The sequence below is a fragment of the Telmatherina bonti genome, assembly GCF_933228915.1.
Source record: "Telmatherina bonti genome assembly, chromosome: 16".
In the NCBI taxonomy this organism is placed as follows: Eukaryota; Metazoa; Chordata; class Actinopteri; order Atheriniformes; family Telmatherinidae; genus Telmatherina; species Telmatherina bonti.
This window is the reverse complement of record NC_136614.1, coordinates 38,554,376-38,573,309: the sequence shown is the minus strand read 5'-3', so window position 1 is coordinate 38,573,309 and position 18,934 is coordinate 38,554,376. Positions and strand designations below refer to the sequence as shown.

At 43.4% G+C, this 18,934-nt stretch overlaps 1 protein-coding gene across 1 annotated transcript in view; it reads left to right on the top strand.

Annotated features, from left to right (window-relative positions):
- LOC306767773 (gamma-aminobutyric acid receptor subunit rho-2-like) overlaps positions 1 to 18,934 on the top strand; it is a gene marked incomplete at its 3' end in the record, with an annotated part of 82,894 nt that overhangs the window by 10,375 nt on the left and 53,585 nt on the right. Inside the window, exon 2 of the mRNA XM_079255892.1 lies at positions 14,492 to 14,559. Coding sequence (XP_079112018.1) covers positions 14,492 to 14,559 — 68 coding nt within the window. The remainder of the gene's footprint in view (positions 1 to 14,491; positions 14,560 to 18,934) is intronic.

Below are 18,934 nucleotides of genomic sequence, written 5' to 3'. Positions count from 1 at the left end.
TGGTAATGAGACAATGTCTGCCTGTAGCTCCTGGAGCTGGTTAACAATGTTTGACCTCTTTTTTCCTGTACCAGCTCCATGTGCATTCCAAGTAACAAACCTCAGTGTATTCATGGTCCGATGCTGGAGCTAAGTGTTACATGCGTGTTAGTGAAGCGTGTGTCTATAAGTGCATCCCGCTGTTTATTTGTGTGTGTGAGCATGCAACAGAATAGCTCTGTGCATTGAGCGTCCTCAAATGTGCTTTAACGTGTTTTTCTTATACATTGATTGTGAGCATGTGTGTGTGTGTCTGCACCTTGTGAAATACTGGTGTGTGTTGGCAAGCTGAGCCAGATGTTCAAACGTATGCGTATGTCGCAGGTTGGATTATTATAACAGGTGGGATTACACTTAACAGTAAAAGGGTGAGATACAGAAGTGAACAGTGAAAAGAGTGACAATCTAAATAAAAGATAATTAAATGATACATTGGTATTGTGAACAGTGTAGTGAGGACAGGCGGCATGTTTACTATTAGGTAGATGATCTTTTATGGCATATTTTCCATTGAAATAGTATAATGAAAACTAGACGTACAGCACCTGAGATCAGTAGAGCCATGGAGTGGTGTCCGGGTTGCGGTACAGCTATCCGTTAATAAATAATTTGTCCACTGCGATGACTTCTACCTGACAGGAAATAAGATGATCCAAAATCTCTTAGAGAAATTGATCTTTCATTCCGTAACTTAAACCTTTAATTCGGCGTCCCCGACTCTTTACCTGCTCTTTCTGTTTAGAATTCACAAACTTCGCCATGATGGGTCTTGGTCTGCTGGCACCAGGTGTTTTGCCAACCAGACAATGGACTCTGTGGAAAGAGATGTTTTTCACTGTTTCTTCTGGGAGTTTCAGGTGAGTTTGGGATGAAGGTTTTCACTGTGGTTTCGGAGTCCTCCTCAGTCTGCTCTGGGATTCCTGAAAACACAAAATTCTACCTCATGCTCCGAGCTTGCAGATCAATTGCCGTTTCTTTAATTTTTTTGTTTTTGTCGAGAGTCGAGTCATTCCGACTCTCTAAGGCTGGTGTTCTCCATTGCAAGTGCTTCCACCTGTCTCTGGCTAAATTCCAGCGAGTCACAGATGGCAATGAACTCTTTGTGGAGGATTTCCAGGAGGCTCAGACAGGCATCAAGGCTGGTTAATGACTTATTAGAGTTGTGGCAGTCACAAACTAACTGAATCTTTTAAACAAGTCATTAACACGAAGGATGGGAACCGAATTGCTTTTGGTTTGGAGCCGTTCTTTTTTTCCCTATCTCTCTTTCTCGGCTCTTTATTGCATGCTTCAGGACTACCGCTCGGGCTACAACAACCTCATCAATCTGGAACATCCACATGGATACATCCGGTTCCGGTGCCCGGGTTCCAAAATTAGACTCTTGTTCAGAGTACATTAAAACATTACAACTGTGTGACTGTCCCACAACTTAGTAATTTTACAACACATGTATTATAATCCTTTGGTTTACTCTCACTGGTATGCTGCCGATCAAATGGCAACAGTGTCATCACTTTGCAAAATATCTCAGAAACTTCATGGGGAAAATTGCAATCACAATCACACTCCTTGGGTAATTTATTGTGACCTAGGGACATTTCTAGCCTTTTAAGAAGGTTTTTATTCCAGTCGTTAAGTCCGGCATTTTTTCCAGGAACCTCCATACTGAAGCTTGATGTAAACTTTGATGAAAGGGAACACTAAAGTAACACGTTGTAGATCTCAATGAATGAAATATTTTTATTAAATACTTGGTTCTTTCCATAATTGAAAGTGCTGACAACAAAATCACACAAAAATTATCAAAGAAAATTAAATGTATCAACCCATGAAGGTCTGGATTTGGAGTTATACTTCAATTCAATTCAGTTCAATTCAATTCAATTCAATTCAATTCAATTCAACTTGTTTATATAGCATCAAATCACGGCAATGCCATCTCAAGACGCTTTACAGACAGAAAAAAAAACATAATGAAAGCCAATTCCTAATAGCCTATATAAGGAAACCAACAGATTGAGTTGGAAGCTCCAACTAACTGGGAGCTTATTCCATAAGCGAGGGGCCTGATAACCAAAGGCTCTGCCTCCTGCTCGGCTCTTTGAGACTCTAGGAACCACAAGTAAGCCTGCAGTCTGCGAACGAAGTACTCTGCTTGGTATATAAGGAACAATGAGGTCTTTGATATATAGTGGTGCCTGGCTGTGGAGGGCTTTATATGTAAGGAGAAGGATTTTAAATTCTATGCTAGATTCAACAGGCAGCCAATGAAGAGAGGCTAAAACTGGAGAAATATGATCTCTCCTGCTGGTTCTGGTCAGGACTCTGGCTGCAGAATTCTGGATCAGCTGAAGGCTTTTCAGGGCATATTTAGGACAGCCCAGTAATAGAGAGTTACAGTAATCTAGTCTCGAAGTAACAAAAGCGTGAACCAGTTTTTCTGCATCACTCTGAGACAGAATGTCCCTAATTTTGGCTATATTACGTAAATGAAAGAAGGCTGTTTTAGTAACCTGCTTAATATGTGGGCCAAAGGACCAGTCAGGGTCAAATATTACTCCAAGGTTTCTCACTGTAGCACTGGAAGCTAAAGTAATGCCATCCAGGTTCATTACAAAACTGGAAAATTTAGCTCTGAGTTTTTCAGATCCAAAGAGAATTACTTCAGTCTTATCTGAGTTTAAGAGGAGAAAATTTCTAGACATCCAAGTCTTTATGTCTATGAGACAATTTTCTAGCCTATCGAGCTGATTTGTTTCATCTGGTTTAAAGGATAAGTATATCTGAGTATCATCTGCATAACAATGAAAGTTTATTCCATGTAGTCTAATAATTTTGCCTAAAGGGAGCATATATAGCGTGAAGAGTATTGGTCCAAGTACAGAACCTTGAGGAACTCCAAATGAAAGTGGAAAAACACACTACAGGCTGATCAGACTTTGATGTAATGTCCTTTAAACAAGTCAGAATGAGGCTCAGTAGTGGCCTCCGCGTGCCTGTATGACCTCCCTACAACACCTGGGCATGCTCCTAATGAGGCGGTGGATGTTCTCCTGAGGGATCTCCTCCCAGACCTGGACTAAAGCATCCGCTAACTCCTGGACAGTCTGTGGTGCAACTTGGCGTTGGTGGATGGAGCGAGACATGATGTCCCAGATGTGCTCAGCTGGATCCAGGTCTGGGGAACGGGCGGGCCGGTCCATAACATCAATGCCTTGGTGTTGCAGGAACTGCTGACACACTCCAGCCACACGAGGTTATTTGCCAATCTTGGTGTTCTCTGGCAAACGCCAAACGTCCTGCACGGTGTTGGGCTGGAAGCACAACCCCCACCTGTGGACGTCGGGCCCTCATACCACCCTCATGGAGTCTGTTTCTGACTGTTGGAGCAGACACATGCACATTTGTGTCCTGCTGGAGCTCATTCTGCAGGGCTCTGGCAGCGCTCCTCCTGTTCCTCCTTGCACAAAGAAGGAGGTAGCGGTCCTGCTGCTGGGTTGTTGCCCTCCCACGGCCTCCTCCACGTCTCCTGCTGTACTGGCCTGTCTCCTGGTAGCGCCTCCATGCTCTGGACACTACGCTGACAGACACAGCAAACCTTCTTGCCACAGCTGGCATTGATGTGCCATCCTGGATGAGCTGCACTACCTGAGCCACTTGTGTGGGTTGTAGACTCCGTCTCATGCTACCACTAGAGTGAAAGCACCGCCAGCATTCAGACCAAAACATCAGCCAGAAAGCATCGGAACTGAGAAGTGGTCTGTGGTCTCCACCTGCAGAACCACTCCTTTATTGGGTGTGTCTTTCCAGTTGCCTATAATTTCCACCTGTTGTCTGTTCCATTTGCACAACAGCAGGTGGAACTGATTGTCAATCAGTGTTGCTTCCTAAGTGGACAGTTCCATTTCACAGAAGTCTGGCTGGCTTGGAGTTACATCGTGTTGTAGGTGTTCCCTTTAGTTCTTTGAGCAGTGTATATATTTTTTTGTTTTGTTTTTTTACATGTTGATATTTGCAGACTTTGTAATTCAGAATAAATTATTGGTGAATTTTGTTTAAACATTTTTCTGTTTGACATGAGTGTTATGTGAGAACGTGCACTAGTATTTAATTTGTGGCACATTTATTTATCGCTTTTAACGCTGATAGGAGTGATTATTTTTGTCTTCTTTCTTTATCAGGTTGCATTTGCATCTGGACTTCTTGGATTTTTATGTCATTTAGTTGTTTGCACCATTTTCTCATAACCAGTGTGCAAAAAACTCATTTTTAATAAAGGATTCTGTTGTCACATATCTGACTTGATTGGTCTCACTTGCAGCATTAGTGTAATTAAGATGTACACCAGGTCACATTTCTGGACGGTTCCCAGTGGAATCAGTCACGTTACTGGACGGCTCCCTGTTAAACCAGTGAAAATTCCTCTGTGTTGCTGCATCAGATCCATATGTTCCATCAGATGGTAAACTTGTTCCATCATGTGATTTGGTTAAAGCAGATATCTCTGCCTCCTTCTTGTTCAGGGAACATATCTCAGAGTCCCGGTGATGTCTAGCTGCAGAAAGACTTGAGTCATGTGGAAACTATGATGTGAATGTGAATCAACATCTTGGTGGTGGTCGGACTACCTGCTTTGGCTTCCATCAGTGTGTGTAAGGGCAACATATGTAGCTTTCCATCAGCAGGTATGAATGATGAGTGAATCAATCATTGATTTAATGTAATAATAATCATCATCATCATCATCATCATAACCTACCGCATGGACACCTCTCTGCAGGTGTGTCACCAGGCATGTCAGCTGGATCTCAGGCTTTACAGAGATCAGCATGTGATGTGATGGAGCATATGGTGTGGGTAAGAGCAGGGAGGACACTGCTGACAGCTGGAAGTTAATATACCCGCTTCCAGGTGACAGCTCTGCTTTACCAGCAGTTATGTAAGGCTGGCACTCCCTCTGCTCTGCAGATTAACTACGCCACAGCCACCAATGTGACTTTAACAAACAAGCAACAGAAGGACATGTAAATTTGATTTGTGTTGATGATACTGGCACTAGGAGATTCTTCCATCTCCCTGTAAATCCCAAACTGGCCTTAAATTTAATCCTTCCAATCAGCTGAACAGCAACCATGAGAATACTGGGGTCTGGTGACGACACGTCTCATGTCAGACTGTTTGAGTCATCAGTCGTGGCTTAGTAGGATTCCCCGTCCTGTTATTTGAGAGGATGACTTGAGGACAGGGACACAAATCATAGTGCTGATTGCATCATTGCTGATGTCACAGTTCTTTTATAAGCAACAATACAAAAAATCTTTCAGGGATAAAAGCTAAACTGATATTTTTAGTCTGAGAAATAAATGAATTTCAGATGACATTTATCAGTGCTGGGTAGCGATGACGCCATGTGGAGCGACACGTAATTTTGTTGATCTGTTTGTGATGGGCGACTGTTTCCAGTTTCCATCAAGCTGCTCCACATTTCTTCCTCCCTGGAAAACAGCAGAGAAAAACCTGCATTTGAGGAAGACATACAATCCAATGAAATGAGAGAATGGAAAGGTAACAGCTGTGATTGATAAAGTGAGGGAATTGCATGGGAACAGCCGCTGACAGGCGAAATGTAGAAAATATACACGTTTCATACCATCATCAGTTGTTTTCAACGTAGTTTATTTATAGTCTCATCATTTTGTTATAAATCTGTTGACAAGAATTAGCTGAATTCAGTCAATGAATTTTTTAGTATACTCAGTCATATTTTATCACATCAATTACACACCGTTCAATAACCAGAAGGGATGTCTGCCTGTCCACATGAATGAAGTGATACTCAGCAATGACCCTGCTACTTATAAAAAATAAACTTATTTCTGAAAATAAATCTCAAATTTCTAGTCATCCACAAATCATTCTTTGCCACACAATCATCATGTAATTGTTGATTATTTTCATTTTTAAACAAACTCTGAGAGCGAGACAGTTTCAGCTCAGTACAAAGTCCATTCCAGAACTTTACTTTACAAATCTCAAACATAAATATTCCTCTCACATGAATATTTCCTTCTTTCACTGAAAAACTTATTTAATGCTACTTGGAACTAAAAACTATTTCTATAAAACTATTTCCTTCATTTCTAAAAATGGAAAATCCATACATGTGTCCAAGAAAATCATCTGACTTGCTGGACACAAAGTCCACTCAGTGGTTTGATCCTCCTTCACCTTCCTCAGCAAGTTCTTCTGAACTGGAACTGACTGAAGATTCAACTAAAACCTGACCAGATGTCCAGGAAACCATCATCCATGTTTTCAGCCTCTTCCATCATGTGCAGATGGTCAACCAGGTCAGCAGTTCCCGCTACAAGTCCTTGTCAACGTTACAACATGACAAGGACTTTTCTCCAGCCGCTGTAGCGGCTCCTTTCAATGTCGATATTTATGTTAGAAACTTGCCTGTTTGACTTAAAACCATATAGAACCAAGAAAAGATACATTACGTAATGTTCTGACCTTAAAACTCCATGTCCCGGACGTGTTGGATGACAGAGACATCTATCGTGCATTTCTAGAGCCGCTGCTGGCCAGCAGGGTCCCGAGGCTGAGAAACCGACACTGTGCAACGTTTACATCCGGGACGTTTAGCTTCACCGTAAAATAAAGAACTGGCTGTTTTTAACACACAATGTCGCTTAATAGGCAAAGAAACAGGAAGTTTAAAAGAGAGAAAGAGACAAAACAAGAGTCATAGTAAGATTGTCTTCTGGCTGGAGAGAGCTAGCAGGTCAGGTAGGATGCAGAATGGAGGCTGGGTTAGCCGTTGATGGGGGCGCTGACGGGGAAATGAACAGCACTTTGAGAGCCATCAGAAGCTGAGAGAAACCCTCCTTTGTCTTTCTTTTACTGCAACAACTGATGAATCTCCTTGTTGTTCGGTGTTATTAAATAATTCCTTTTGTTATTGTGAGCAATAACCCTTTTTGCCTATTTCAGAAGGTGGTTGCATCAGTTCGTTCTATAATGCTAGCTAGTGATAAATATTTCTTCTAAGATTTATTTTTGTTCTTGGAAGAGTTGTATAGCCCTGAGCTAAACCAGGGTTGGCTATTACTTCCATTACATTTAGGTGTAGTGGATCAACCTCATGGAGACGACATCAACGCCATGACTGAGTGTGCGTTGTCCAGCCTGATGGAGGTCTGGACAGAGCTAATGAGCTGAACATATTCTTCAACAGGTTCAGTTCACCCCCTACCTCCAGCCCAACAGACCACACACCCTCCATAAGCCCACTGCTTTCCTGTCACGCCTCCAATCTGTCACCCTGCAGCTCAGTCATGGACCAGAACACAGCTTCATCTCCCTCCACATCAGGACATCCTGAGACCTCCACCTTGTTTGTCTCCTGCAATCAGGTTAAGAAGCAACTTGAGAAACTGAACCAGAACAAGGCTGCAGGTCCAGATGGTGTCAGTCCCAGAGTTCTCAAGACCTGCTCAAAACAACTATGTCCGATTCTCCAGCACCTTTTCAACACCAGTCTGAGACAAAATAGAGTCCCAGTGCTGTGGAAAACCTCCTGCCTTGTTCCAGTGCCTAAAAAAACACAACCAGCTGAACCAAGTGACTACAGACCAGTTGCCCTGACATCTCACATCATGAAAGTCCTGGAGAGACTCTTACTGGCTCACCTCAACAAGCAAGTAAACACCTTTCAGGACCCATTCCAGTTTGCATATCGTAATGGACTTGGGGTTGAAGATGCCATCATATACCTGCTCCAGAGAGCACACTCTCATCTGGACCATTCAGGCAGCACTCTGAGGGTCATGTTCTTTCATTTCTCAGTGCTTTTAATACCATTCAGCCTGCTTTGTTATGTGAGAAGCTCCATAAATTCCAGGTGGATACCTCCACAACCACCTGGATCTATGACTACCTCACAAACAGACCCCAGTTTGTGAGACTGAAAGGTTGTGTGTCTGAGATGGAGGTCAGCAGCACTGGTGCACCACAAGGAACTGTACTCTGGCCATTCCTCTTCACTCTGTACACCTCAGACTTCCAGTACAACTCTGAGTCCTGTCATCTGCAGAAATACTCTGATGACTCTGCAGTTGTGGGGTGTATCAGGGATGGACAAGAAGCAGAGTACAGAGAACTGGTCAGTCAGTTTGTTAAATGGTGCGGCGACAATCATCTCATATTAAATAGCAGCAAAACAAAAGAGATGATTGTTGACTTCAGGAGGAAGAAGAATAAACAAAGCACTGTTTCCATCCTGGGAGAGGAGGTGGAGGTGGTGGAGGAAGACTGAAAAGATCATTCCTGCCATCAGCCTCCGGAACAAGACCTCCTCAAGTTAATTATCTACTATAATACTAAATTTCCCTTTGGGATTAATAAAGTATGTTTCATTTCATTTCATTTCATAACACAAGTGGAAACATTCATTGACATACATTCTTGGAACGAGAGAAACAAATGCAAGCAGACTCAGCATCTGGACATCTTTACACTTCTCTTCAGGTTACCTCAAGTACCTTGTAGGCCAAAAGGTATGTTCGTGCTGCACGTTGTGGTTGTCACTGCGGCCTCACAGTAAGAAGGTTGCTGGTTTGAGCCTCAGCTGTGGGGAGAACGTATGTGTGGGTGTTCTCTGGATATTCTGACTTCCTCCCACCCACAACACATACATGTTAGGTTAATTACTTTGAATAAAGTGTCTGTCAAAAGATTGTAAAACAGAATCTCTGTTTAATTTATGACTGTGTCTTGTTTTTCTTGCTTTATTGATCGTTGAGAATAGCAAACTGAAATAATAGTCCACAATGAATCGCTTCATTCAAAGAACTGGTAAAATATTATCAAGCAGCTGTTTCATCTTGTCCTCTGCTGGGTTTACTTGTGACTGGATGGGAGTCATTTAGATACACAGGATTTAACGTGCTGCGGTTGTGTCTAATGTGACCACGGTTCTGCCAACATAAGCCCACTAATCTGAACTAACTAACTAAACTAAACTAACAGCTTTTCCAACTAATCAGGGTTTTTTAATGGGAGAAATGTTGTTTCTGCAGCTGTTGTGTATATAATGTAAGCATTGACCAGAGCCTTGAAAACCCACGTGAAGCAGCTCAAAGCCGTCTGACACACATCCAGTGCATTAAGGTCACAGTTGGTGTGGTCATGTGACGTTTTCATGATGAAGAAGCTCCTCTGCTTCATCAGGTGGATACAGAAGCCATAGTCTTTGTGGAGGGTGGTCTCAGGAACATTTAGACTGGTACGTGCTGCTTTCCCTGAACTTCTGTTGGGTTTTCGTTTGTTATAAGCATTTGTAAAGATCAACTTCCCACCTTTGAAACATTTGAAAGATTTTCTCCAGATGGCTGTTTTTGTTGGCTGCTGTACACCTGAACTAAACTGATCTTTATTGCAGCATGAACTTTTATTACAGTTAATGTTTAATCCATCATGAATTTTGTTTTAGTACCTTTTTAACCTTTGTCATGAATAAACCTGCTGGTTTTAATTAATTTCTGGTGAGCTGGATAGACATTGTAATGGTGGGAGTTTTATTAACTGGTCACCTGAGGATTATCTCATCTCTCTGAGTGTTCCTTCAGCCAGGAGCCCTGCCTGAGTCGGTTTCACCTGCAGCTCCATCAGCTGACTCAGGGAATACCAGGGCCCAGTGTAAGCAAGGATATATCTAATAATTCTGCTGTCTGAGCTTTCATCATCACGTTTTGCAGATTTTACAGCAGACTCTGCCTTTCTGAGGCTCTGTGGGTAACCAGGGGGGGTGTTGTGGTTCAACGTCCCAGCTTGTGGAATCGCTGATTATCTTGGACACAAATTGTTGGAGGTTATCTGGTATCTCGTCTTCTGAAGAGAGCCTTTAACTTCCCCATAACAGAAGTGTTCTTAGTAACTAGTAGATAATCTGTCTCCCAAAAGCTGGAACATTATCCAACCCAATCCAGCTTTATTTGTAAACCACTTTAAGTAAGCTCACCGGACCAAAGTGCAGTACAGAAAGTGAAAATAAAAGCCACTAATAACAGTCATAAGAGAAGGCCAAGTGGTTAAAAGTGAAGCCTTTGCGGGGGTGCATAAAACTGCAGTTCCCCCTTCATCCACTAGGGGCAGCAAAACAGAGTAAATCCCCATAGACTCCCATGTTAAAAAGACCAACTTCACAGCAGAAATAAACATGTTTACAGCAGGAATAAACATGTTTACAGCAGGAATAAACATGTTTACAGCAGGAATAAACATGTTTACAGCTGAAATAAACATGTTTACAGCAGGAATAAACATGTTTACAGCTGAAATAAACATGTTTACAGCAGGAATAAACATGTTTACAGCAGGAATAAACATGTTTACAGCTGAAATAAACATGTTTACAGCAGGAATAAACATGTTTACAGCAGAAATAAACATGTTTACAGCAGGAATAAACATGTTTACGGCTGAAATAAACATGTTTACAGCAGGAATAAACATGTTTACAGCAGAAATAAACATGTTTACAGCAGAAATAAACATGTTTACAGCAGGAATAAACATGTTTACAGCAGGAATAAACACGTTTACAGCAGAAATAAACATGTTTACAGCAGGAATAAACATGTTTACAGCAGAAATAAACATGTTTACAGCAGGAATAAACATGTTTACAGCAGGAATAAACATGTTTACAGCAGAATTAAACATGTTTACAGCAGGAATAAACATGTTTACAGCAGGAATAAACATGTTTACAGCAGGAATAAACATGTTTACAGCAGAATTAAACATGTTTACAGCAGGAATAAACACGTTTACAGCAGGAATAAACATGTTTACAGCAGGAATAAACATGTTTACAGCAGGAATAAACACGTTTACAGCAGGAATAAACATGTTTACAGCAGGAATAAACATGTTTACAGCAGGAATAAACACGTTTACAGCAGGAATAAACATGTTTACAGCAGAAATAAACATGTTCACAACAAAAATAAACATGTTTACAGCAGAAATAAACATGTTCACAGCAAAAATAAACATGTTTACAGCAGGAATAAACATGTTTACAGCCTGGTACAAAAATCCATTTTAGGTTTAATAGGTCAGGTTGACAACTGTGGGGGGAGTGAATTTTTTTCTAACTCGCCCGTTTAAAAGTAATTTAATCTCGAGGTCCGGCATATTTAGGGGCGTGTCCTTTTGATTGACAGGTACCTGATCTCCCACTTCAAGTCAGAAGAACGTAGAACAACCGCGGTTTTTAGCCGGTTAACAACGTGACTTAGCTTTAGCCCGCTTGCCTCCGTTGGCTGGTTAGCTCCTGTTATCTCCGAGTTAGCTCGGTTAGCTCTTAGCTACAGAAAGCTCGGCGTTCGCTCGATGTCAATCATCCACCATGATGCTCACAGTCCCCCTCTCAGCTCCACCTCTTTGCCCATATTTATATTTTCCAGGACAACACGCATGACACTGCCAAGACAGTGATGGTAGGAACCGCCCACCGAGCTTCAATTCAGCTCTTTAGAAACCTACGGGTGACATCACGGAGGCTCCGCCCATCTTTTACTGTATTTTCACGACCATAAGGCGCACTGTACTAAAAGGCGCAGTCTCAGTTATGTGTGCCCTTTCTGTATTTAACACATACATAAGGCACACCTGACCATAGGGTGCGGGTTTTATATACCAGTACAATCCACGCCCACACTCCCCCCTTTAACATTCTCAATGCACACAAGCATACAAGTGTGCGTATTTAAACATAGACCGGGACCAAAACTGAGTTTGGTACTCACATTTTTTTACCAGTAATCATCATCAGTCAAACCCATCAAAGTCCTCATCCTCTGTTTCTGAATTGAACAGCTGCGCTAAATCTCCAGCAAACATGCGAGCTTCACTTTCTTCACTGTAAGAGTCACTTTCCGTGCCGTGCGGCTCCTCTGAAATGATGCAGACTTTTGCGAAATTGCAGACAACAGCGCCAGCAGACACGTTAGCCCAAGCGTCTGTCCTCCAACTCGGGCCAGCTCGCCTTATGTCCACGGAAACTCAGCTGCGTCTTCTTTACCTGTCGGAGCTCGTTTTCCATCTTCCTCCACTTGCGAACCATCGATTCATTAATCTTAAATTCTCCCTCGGCTGCTCGATTTCCATGTTGCTTGGCGTAGTTGATGGCCTTCAGTTTAAACTGTGCTTCATAAGCGTGTCTTTTTTCCATTTTCAGAGTTGTTAGAAAAAGGTGTTCTGCATAACGCACATACCTGTTCTTTTATATGCGATCAACGCCCTCGCTTCACCCTTTAACGTTCTCACGGTGTTCTCTACTACATCCGATTACAACGACAACAACAACACGCACACAAAGGGCGCACTGCACTATAGGGCGCGCCGCACATTTTGAAGAAAATCTAAGACTTTTATGTGCGCCTTATGGTCGTGAAAATACGGTATATACAGTCTATGGAGAAGACACAGGACATAAAATACCTCAGAATAACAAAGTAAAAAAAGAAGATATATTTTTTTTTATAAAAAAGGCCCGACATCACAAAAAAAACAAACAAATCAATTAAAACACCAAGAAATAAATGATATTAACATCTAATAGGGTGTTTTAGTAAAATGGGAAATATGTTTTTAAGTACTGATTTAAATCTGACAATATGGACGTCTGTCTGCCGTGGAGATTAAACCATTCCACTGTTTTCCTGCTGCAACAGAGAAAGTCTGATCTCCTCTGAAGGTTGGTTCCACATTCCCTCAGGTCAGCCGATCCCTCAGGTCAGCCGATCCCTCAGGTCAGCCGATCCCAAAGGTCAGCCGATCCCTCAGGTCAGCCGATCCCTCAGGTCAGCCGATCCCAAAGGTCAGCCGATCCCTCAGGTCAGCCGATCCCTCAGGTCAGCCGATCCCAAAGGTCAGCCGATCCCTCAGGTCAGCCGATCCCAAAGGTCAGCCGATCCCTCAGGTCAGCCGATCCCAAAGGTCAGCCGATCCCTCAGGTCAGCCGATCCCAAAGGTCAGCCGATCCCTCAGGTCAGCCGATCCCTCAGGTCAGCCGATCCCAAAGGTCAGCCGATCCCTCAGGTCAGCCGATCCCTCAGGTCAGCCGATCCCAAAGGTCAGCCGATCCCTCAGGTCAGCCGATCCCTCAGGTCAGCCGATCCCTAAGGTCAGCCGATCCCTCAGGTCAGCCGATCCCTCAGGTCAACCGATCCCAAAGGTCAGCCGATCCCTCAGGTCAGCCGATCCCAAAGGTCAGCCGATCCCTCAGGTCAGCCGATCCCTAAGGTCAGCCAATCCCAAAGGTCAGCCGATCCCAAAGGTCAGACATCATGTTAGCCTTTTTTCTTTTTTTTTCTTTTTCTCTACGCTTGTTTGTTGCGCCCTTGAAACCCGTTGATGCGAATAAGTCCACAGACTCTATGCTGGTACAGCGAGAGAGTCTGGCTTGCCAGGCTACAAACAAACATTATGTACATACTAAAATGGATACACTCCATCTTCTTTAAGGTAGTGCTGAACAAGGTAGCTTTTTCTTGAATCTTAATACCAAACTGTATTATTGGAATATGGACAAACTCATCCCAAATCATGGAAAACTCAAATGAAAACAGCAATAAACACAGAAATCTGGGAGAAAATTTTACTTCTACCTTATAAAAATATCCATATGTAGGTCAGAAAAATGCAATACTATTATACAACTTGGAATGTGAAAACTTTGAAAGGTTTTGGCAAATTATATGTACTGACCTTAGTGTGGTAATCAAGCAGCAACTATGGCCTATATGCTGGAATATATCACTGAGCCAACAAAATCACATAAGAACACAACATTTTTTGCGGTCATGACCAAACAGATAGGAGATGAACCTCCCTCAATATACTGGTGGAGGTCTTTAATATCTACTAGACCATATCTCCCAGCAAAGTCTAAGACTTGGTTTTAACACAGAACAAGATGCTGCATTATGGCTTTAGTACTGCTAGGCTAACCAGTGTCACATTACTACGGTAGGAATTACCTGAAACAATGCAGAAATTTCTGGTCTTTTTGGCAGAACCATGGGCTGAGCCACATGGATACTGGTTCTGGGCCGTATGTGGCCAGCAGGAGGCCTGCTTTAGGAGGATTTTAACAGTTCTGTCTTCTTTCTGGGAGTTTATTAGCATTTTGTCCTTAAACATAGTTACAAAGAGCAGCTGGGATGGGCTGTGGCTCTCCTTGTGTCATGGTCCTGCTTTTCTTTTTACTTCTGTGATGTGCAGGATGTCCTCGTACCACCCACAGTGACATATTACTGCTTCATTCTAAAGTTTACAGATGGGATGCTGCACGGAAGATTTCCTACGTCCAACATTTTTATGTTCAAACACAAATAGAGAACTATGTTAAGTTGAGTCTACTGTTTCTCTGCAGGTCCTGCTGTCCCTGTTGGAGTCGACGTTCAGGTGGAGAGTTTGGACAGCATATCAGAGGTGGACATGGTGAGTAGCAGAAATGTTTTAAGTACCAGGAAGCTGAAGTGACATGTAGGAAAACTGTAGACTTACAACATGATTCTACATAAAACTAGATTCTCATCAGGTCATTTTTTCTTCTTAGTAGAAGATAAAGGACTTCTCAGATGATGAAACTGAGACATTTTATCATCTGATCCGACTCTGATGCAGCAACACATCTGTTAAAAAGGAGTTCCAGGATGATGTTTAGCATTGTTAGCATCTCCTCTTCTTTTAACGTCTGTCTGTAAACATCTGGGAACTGAGGAGACTGCAGCAGCTGGAATGGTGTCCCATCTGGTCTGATGCAGGATTCTAGCTGATCTGTAGTCCTGGACCTTGATGGTTTGTACTGGTGAAAGGTCTGGACTGCAGCAGACCAGTTCTCCTGTTCCACCATGCTGCTGTGGTGATGCAGGATGTGGTTCAGCATGGTCCTGCTGAAATCTACAAAGTCTTCCCTGAAAGAGACGCTGTCTGGTTGGGAGCAGACGTTGCTCTAAAACCTCCATGTAGCTTCAGCCTTGTCCCTTACATGCATGGGAATAAAATATGGCCTGTTGGGATTAGCTAATCATTGCAATCTGTTAATATTTACAATTTACAGACCTTTTAGGAACTGGGTTAAAGAAAACTCCAATCTTAATTAGACATGTAGGTAGCAAAAGATAAAACTGGACTGTCAAAGAAAAAGTGAGGATTCTTCTGACTAACTTAGAAATGAGTCTAAACTGGAGGTTTTTCCTGCCTGGAAGTTCAGAATGTTTCCACATATGGTGAAGAAGCTGTCTGAAACCACACAGCTAATGAGGCAAAGCTGGAACAGTATTACCAACAGCTTGAAAATGAGTGCACGACTAAAAATACAGAGCTAACTGTATGCGCCATTACAGCCTGGCTTGTGGGCTGCAGCAGCAGAAAGATTCTGCAACAATATTTAGCATCAAAAAGGAGGGATAATTCTGCTGTAACGTCCTCTCCTCCGCATCGCCTGCCTACTACTCACGGGTCTGCAGCCTGATACCAAACACCGCCACATCACTCTCACCTGCTCACAGCCAGCCATCTCTCACTCAGTGTGAAAAACTTAAATCAGCTCTTTGTTCGAAACAAATTGGATCAAACATTTGTCCTGACATTATTCAGCTCTGTTTACAAGGACAAATTTTAATTACATTTCATTTGGATCCCAGGGTGAAGTATTTATTATGTATTTAATTAATATGGGAAAAAACACAGAAGGATTCCAGACTTTGGCTGCTTCAGAAACATTATTTCACGCAACAAGCTGCAAACTTGTTGCAGTTGAGTTCGATCTCACTTGATAATTGTCTGTCTGCTCAGACGGCGTTTGCAGACAACCAGCCAGAAACCTGAAAGCATTCAGCTTTAAAGACACACTACAGAACTTTAACCTGTCAGCTAACAGTGTGTTGTGAAATCACGCTGCAAGAAGTGTTTATTTCCTCCGAAGTAAAACATTAAAATATTACCTTATAGCACCACCCTGATTGTTTACGGTTAACGCAGATGAACCAGCTGAACTTACTGAGGATTAGTCTGGAGGCTCCGTGTCGTCAATTCTCAGTAAACCTTTCACACAGTTTGTTTGTTTGTTTGGTGTTGACATTATTGAGTAGCTACTCTGGTTTGTTTCCCAGTTCTGTCCGAAAGGAAAACAGCTGACGTGCGCGCTCCAACAACTACTGCTAGCAGTTGACCAATCAGATGCAGGACAGGGGGCGGAGCTTTCTCTGTTGGCTTATTTCTGGCTGATCTGGGAGGATCAATACAACGTGAATAAAAGGGTTTGTGGAAAATGATTGATTATTTCTTGTCCATCTGGACTTGAATTTTAAGATTAGACTGAAAATTAGACTGAAATGTGCATCATAGAGACACTTTAAAGTGGAATTATTCTGTGCATTTCAGTCTAATTTATTTTTATTTCTGAGCCCAGAAGGGCTGGGATTGATGGAGTTATTGTCACAAATGGCTTTATTTACTTCAGACCGACCCTCTCCGTAGGCTGTCAGATCAGCCTGCGGGCAAAACGAGTGGATTGAGACTCTTCCGCATTAAGCCCCGCCTCCCGCCACTGCACTACATCGGGAGCGCACACCACACCTGCTTTCACCGTCATTGTAACATCTCATAAACAGAAGGATTAGGCTCATATGAACTCAATAAGAAAACAAACTACAATGTCAACACATAGCATCCAGCCCTACATGTTGGAACCTGAATCAGAGCCTGAAAACGAAGTGGAAAACAGCAACCCACAGCAACGAATGCAGCAGGATGTCTCTCTTTGGTAAACTCACCAGCCATCGTTGGAAATAACTTTATCCCACGTTTTCCACCCGCCTGATGTATTTGTACATGCCCTTGTTAACCAGTAGAAGGTAACCAATCACCCAACCTTATCCCCCGGGACGTCACAAGGATTTCCACGTAGAAAAAACTCTCTAAAACCACGCTTTTTTCGTCGCCATGGAAACTGGAGAGAGAGCGTGCTGGAACTCAAACTGCTGGAACATTTTTCCCTCCGGGTTCTGGTCCTGATGGAGGTTTTCTCACCTGGTTCTGGTCTTGATGGAGGTTTTATTTCCTGGTTCTGGTCCTGATGGAGGTTTTCCTTCCTGGTTCCGGTCCTGATGGAGGTTTTCCTTCCTGGTTCTGGTCCTGATGGAGGTTTTCTCTCCTGGTTCTGGTTTTGATGGAGGTTTTCCTTCCTGGTTCTGGTCCTGATGGAGGTTTTCCTTCCTGGTTCTGGTCCTGATGGAGGTTTTCCTTCCTGGTTCTGGTCCTGATGGAGGTTTGCTCACCTGGTTCTGGTCCTGATGGAGGTTTTCCATCCTGGTTCTGGTCCTGATGGAGGTTTTCTCACCTGGTTCTGGTCCAGATGGAGGTTTTCCTTCCTGGTTCCGGTCCTGATGGAGGTTTTCTCTTCTGGTTCTGGTCCTGATGGAAGTTTTCCTTTGTGGTTCTGGTCCGGATGGAGGTTTATTTTCTCCTGGTTCTGGTCCTGATGGAGGTTTTCTCTCTTGGTTCTGGTCCTGATGGAGGTTTTCCTTCCCGGTTCTGGTCCTGATGGAGGTTTTCCTTCCTGGTTCTGGTCCTGATGGAGGTTTTCCTTCCTGGTTCTGGTCCTGATGAAGGTTTTCCTTCCTGGTTCTGGTCCTGATGGAGGTTTTCTCTCCTGGTTCTGGTCTTCATGGAGGTTTTCCTTACCGGTTCTGGTCCTGATGGAGGTTTTCTCACCTTGTTCTTGTCCAGATGGAAGTTTTCTCTCCTGGTTCTGGTCTTGATGGAGGTTTTTCTTCCTGGTTCTGGTCCTGATGGAGGTTTTCCTTCCTGGTTCTGGTCCTGATGGAGGTTTTCCTTCCTGGTTCTGGTCCTGATGGAGGTTTTCCTTCCTGGTTCTGGTCCTGATGGAGGTTTTCCTTCCTGGTTCTGGTCCTGATGGAGGTTTTCCTTCCTGGTTCTGGTCCTGATGGAGGTTTTCTCTCCTGGTTCTGGTCCTGATGGAGGTTTTCTCTCCTGGTTCTGGTCCTGATGGAGGTTTTCTCTCCTGGTTCTGGTCCTGATAGAGGTTTTCCTTCCTGGTTCTGGTCCTGATGGAGGTTTTCCTTCCCGGTTCTGGTCCTGATGGAGGTTTGCTCACCTGGTTCTGGTCCTGATGGAGGTTTTCCTTCCCGGTTCTGGTCCTGATGGAGGTTTTCTCACCTGGTTCTGGTCCTGATGGAGGTTCCCTTCCTGGTTCTGGTCCTGATGTAGGTTTATTTTCTTCTGGTTCTGGTCCAGATGGAGGTTTTCCTTCCTGGTTCCGGTCCTGATGGAGGTTTTCTCTTCTGGTTCTGGTCCTGATGGCAGTTTTCCTTTGTGGTTCTGGTCCGGATGGAGGTTTATTTTCTCCTGGTTCTGGTCCTGATGGAGGTTATCTCTCTTGGTTCTGGTCCTGATGGAGGTTTTCCTTCCCGTTTCTGGTCCTGATGGAGGTTTTCCTTCCTGGTTCTGGTCCTGATGGAGGTTTTCTCTCCTGGTTCTGGTCCTGATGGAGGTTTTCGTTCCTGGTTCTGGTCCTGATGGAGGTTTTCCTTCCTGGTTCCGGTCTTGATGGAGGTTTTCTCTCCTGGTTCTGGTCCTGATGGAGGTTATCCTTCCTGGTTCCGGTCCTGATGGAGGTTTTCCGTCCTGGTTCCGGTCCTGATGGAGGTTATCCTTCCTGGTTCTGGTCCTGATGGAGGTTTTCCGTCCTTGTTCCCGTCTTGATGGAGGTTTTCTCTCCTGGTTCTGGTCCTGATGGAGGTTTTCCTTCCTGGTTCCGGTCTTGATGGAGGTTTTCTCTCCTGGTTCT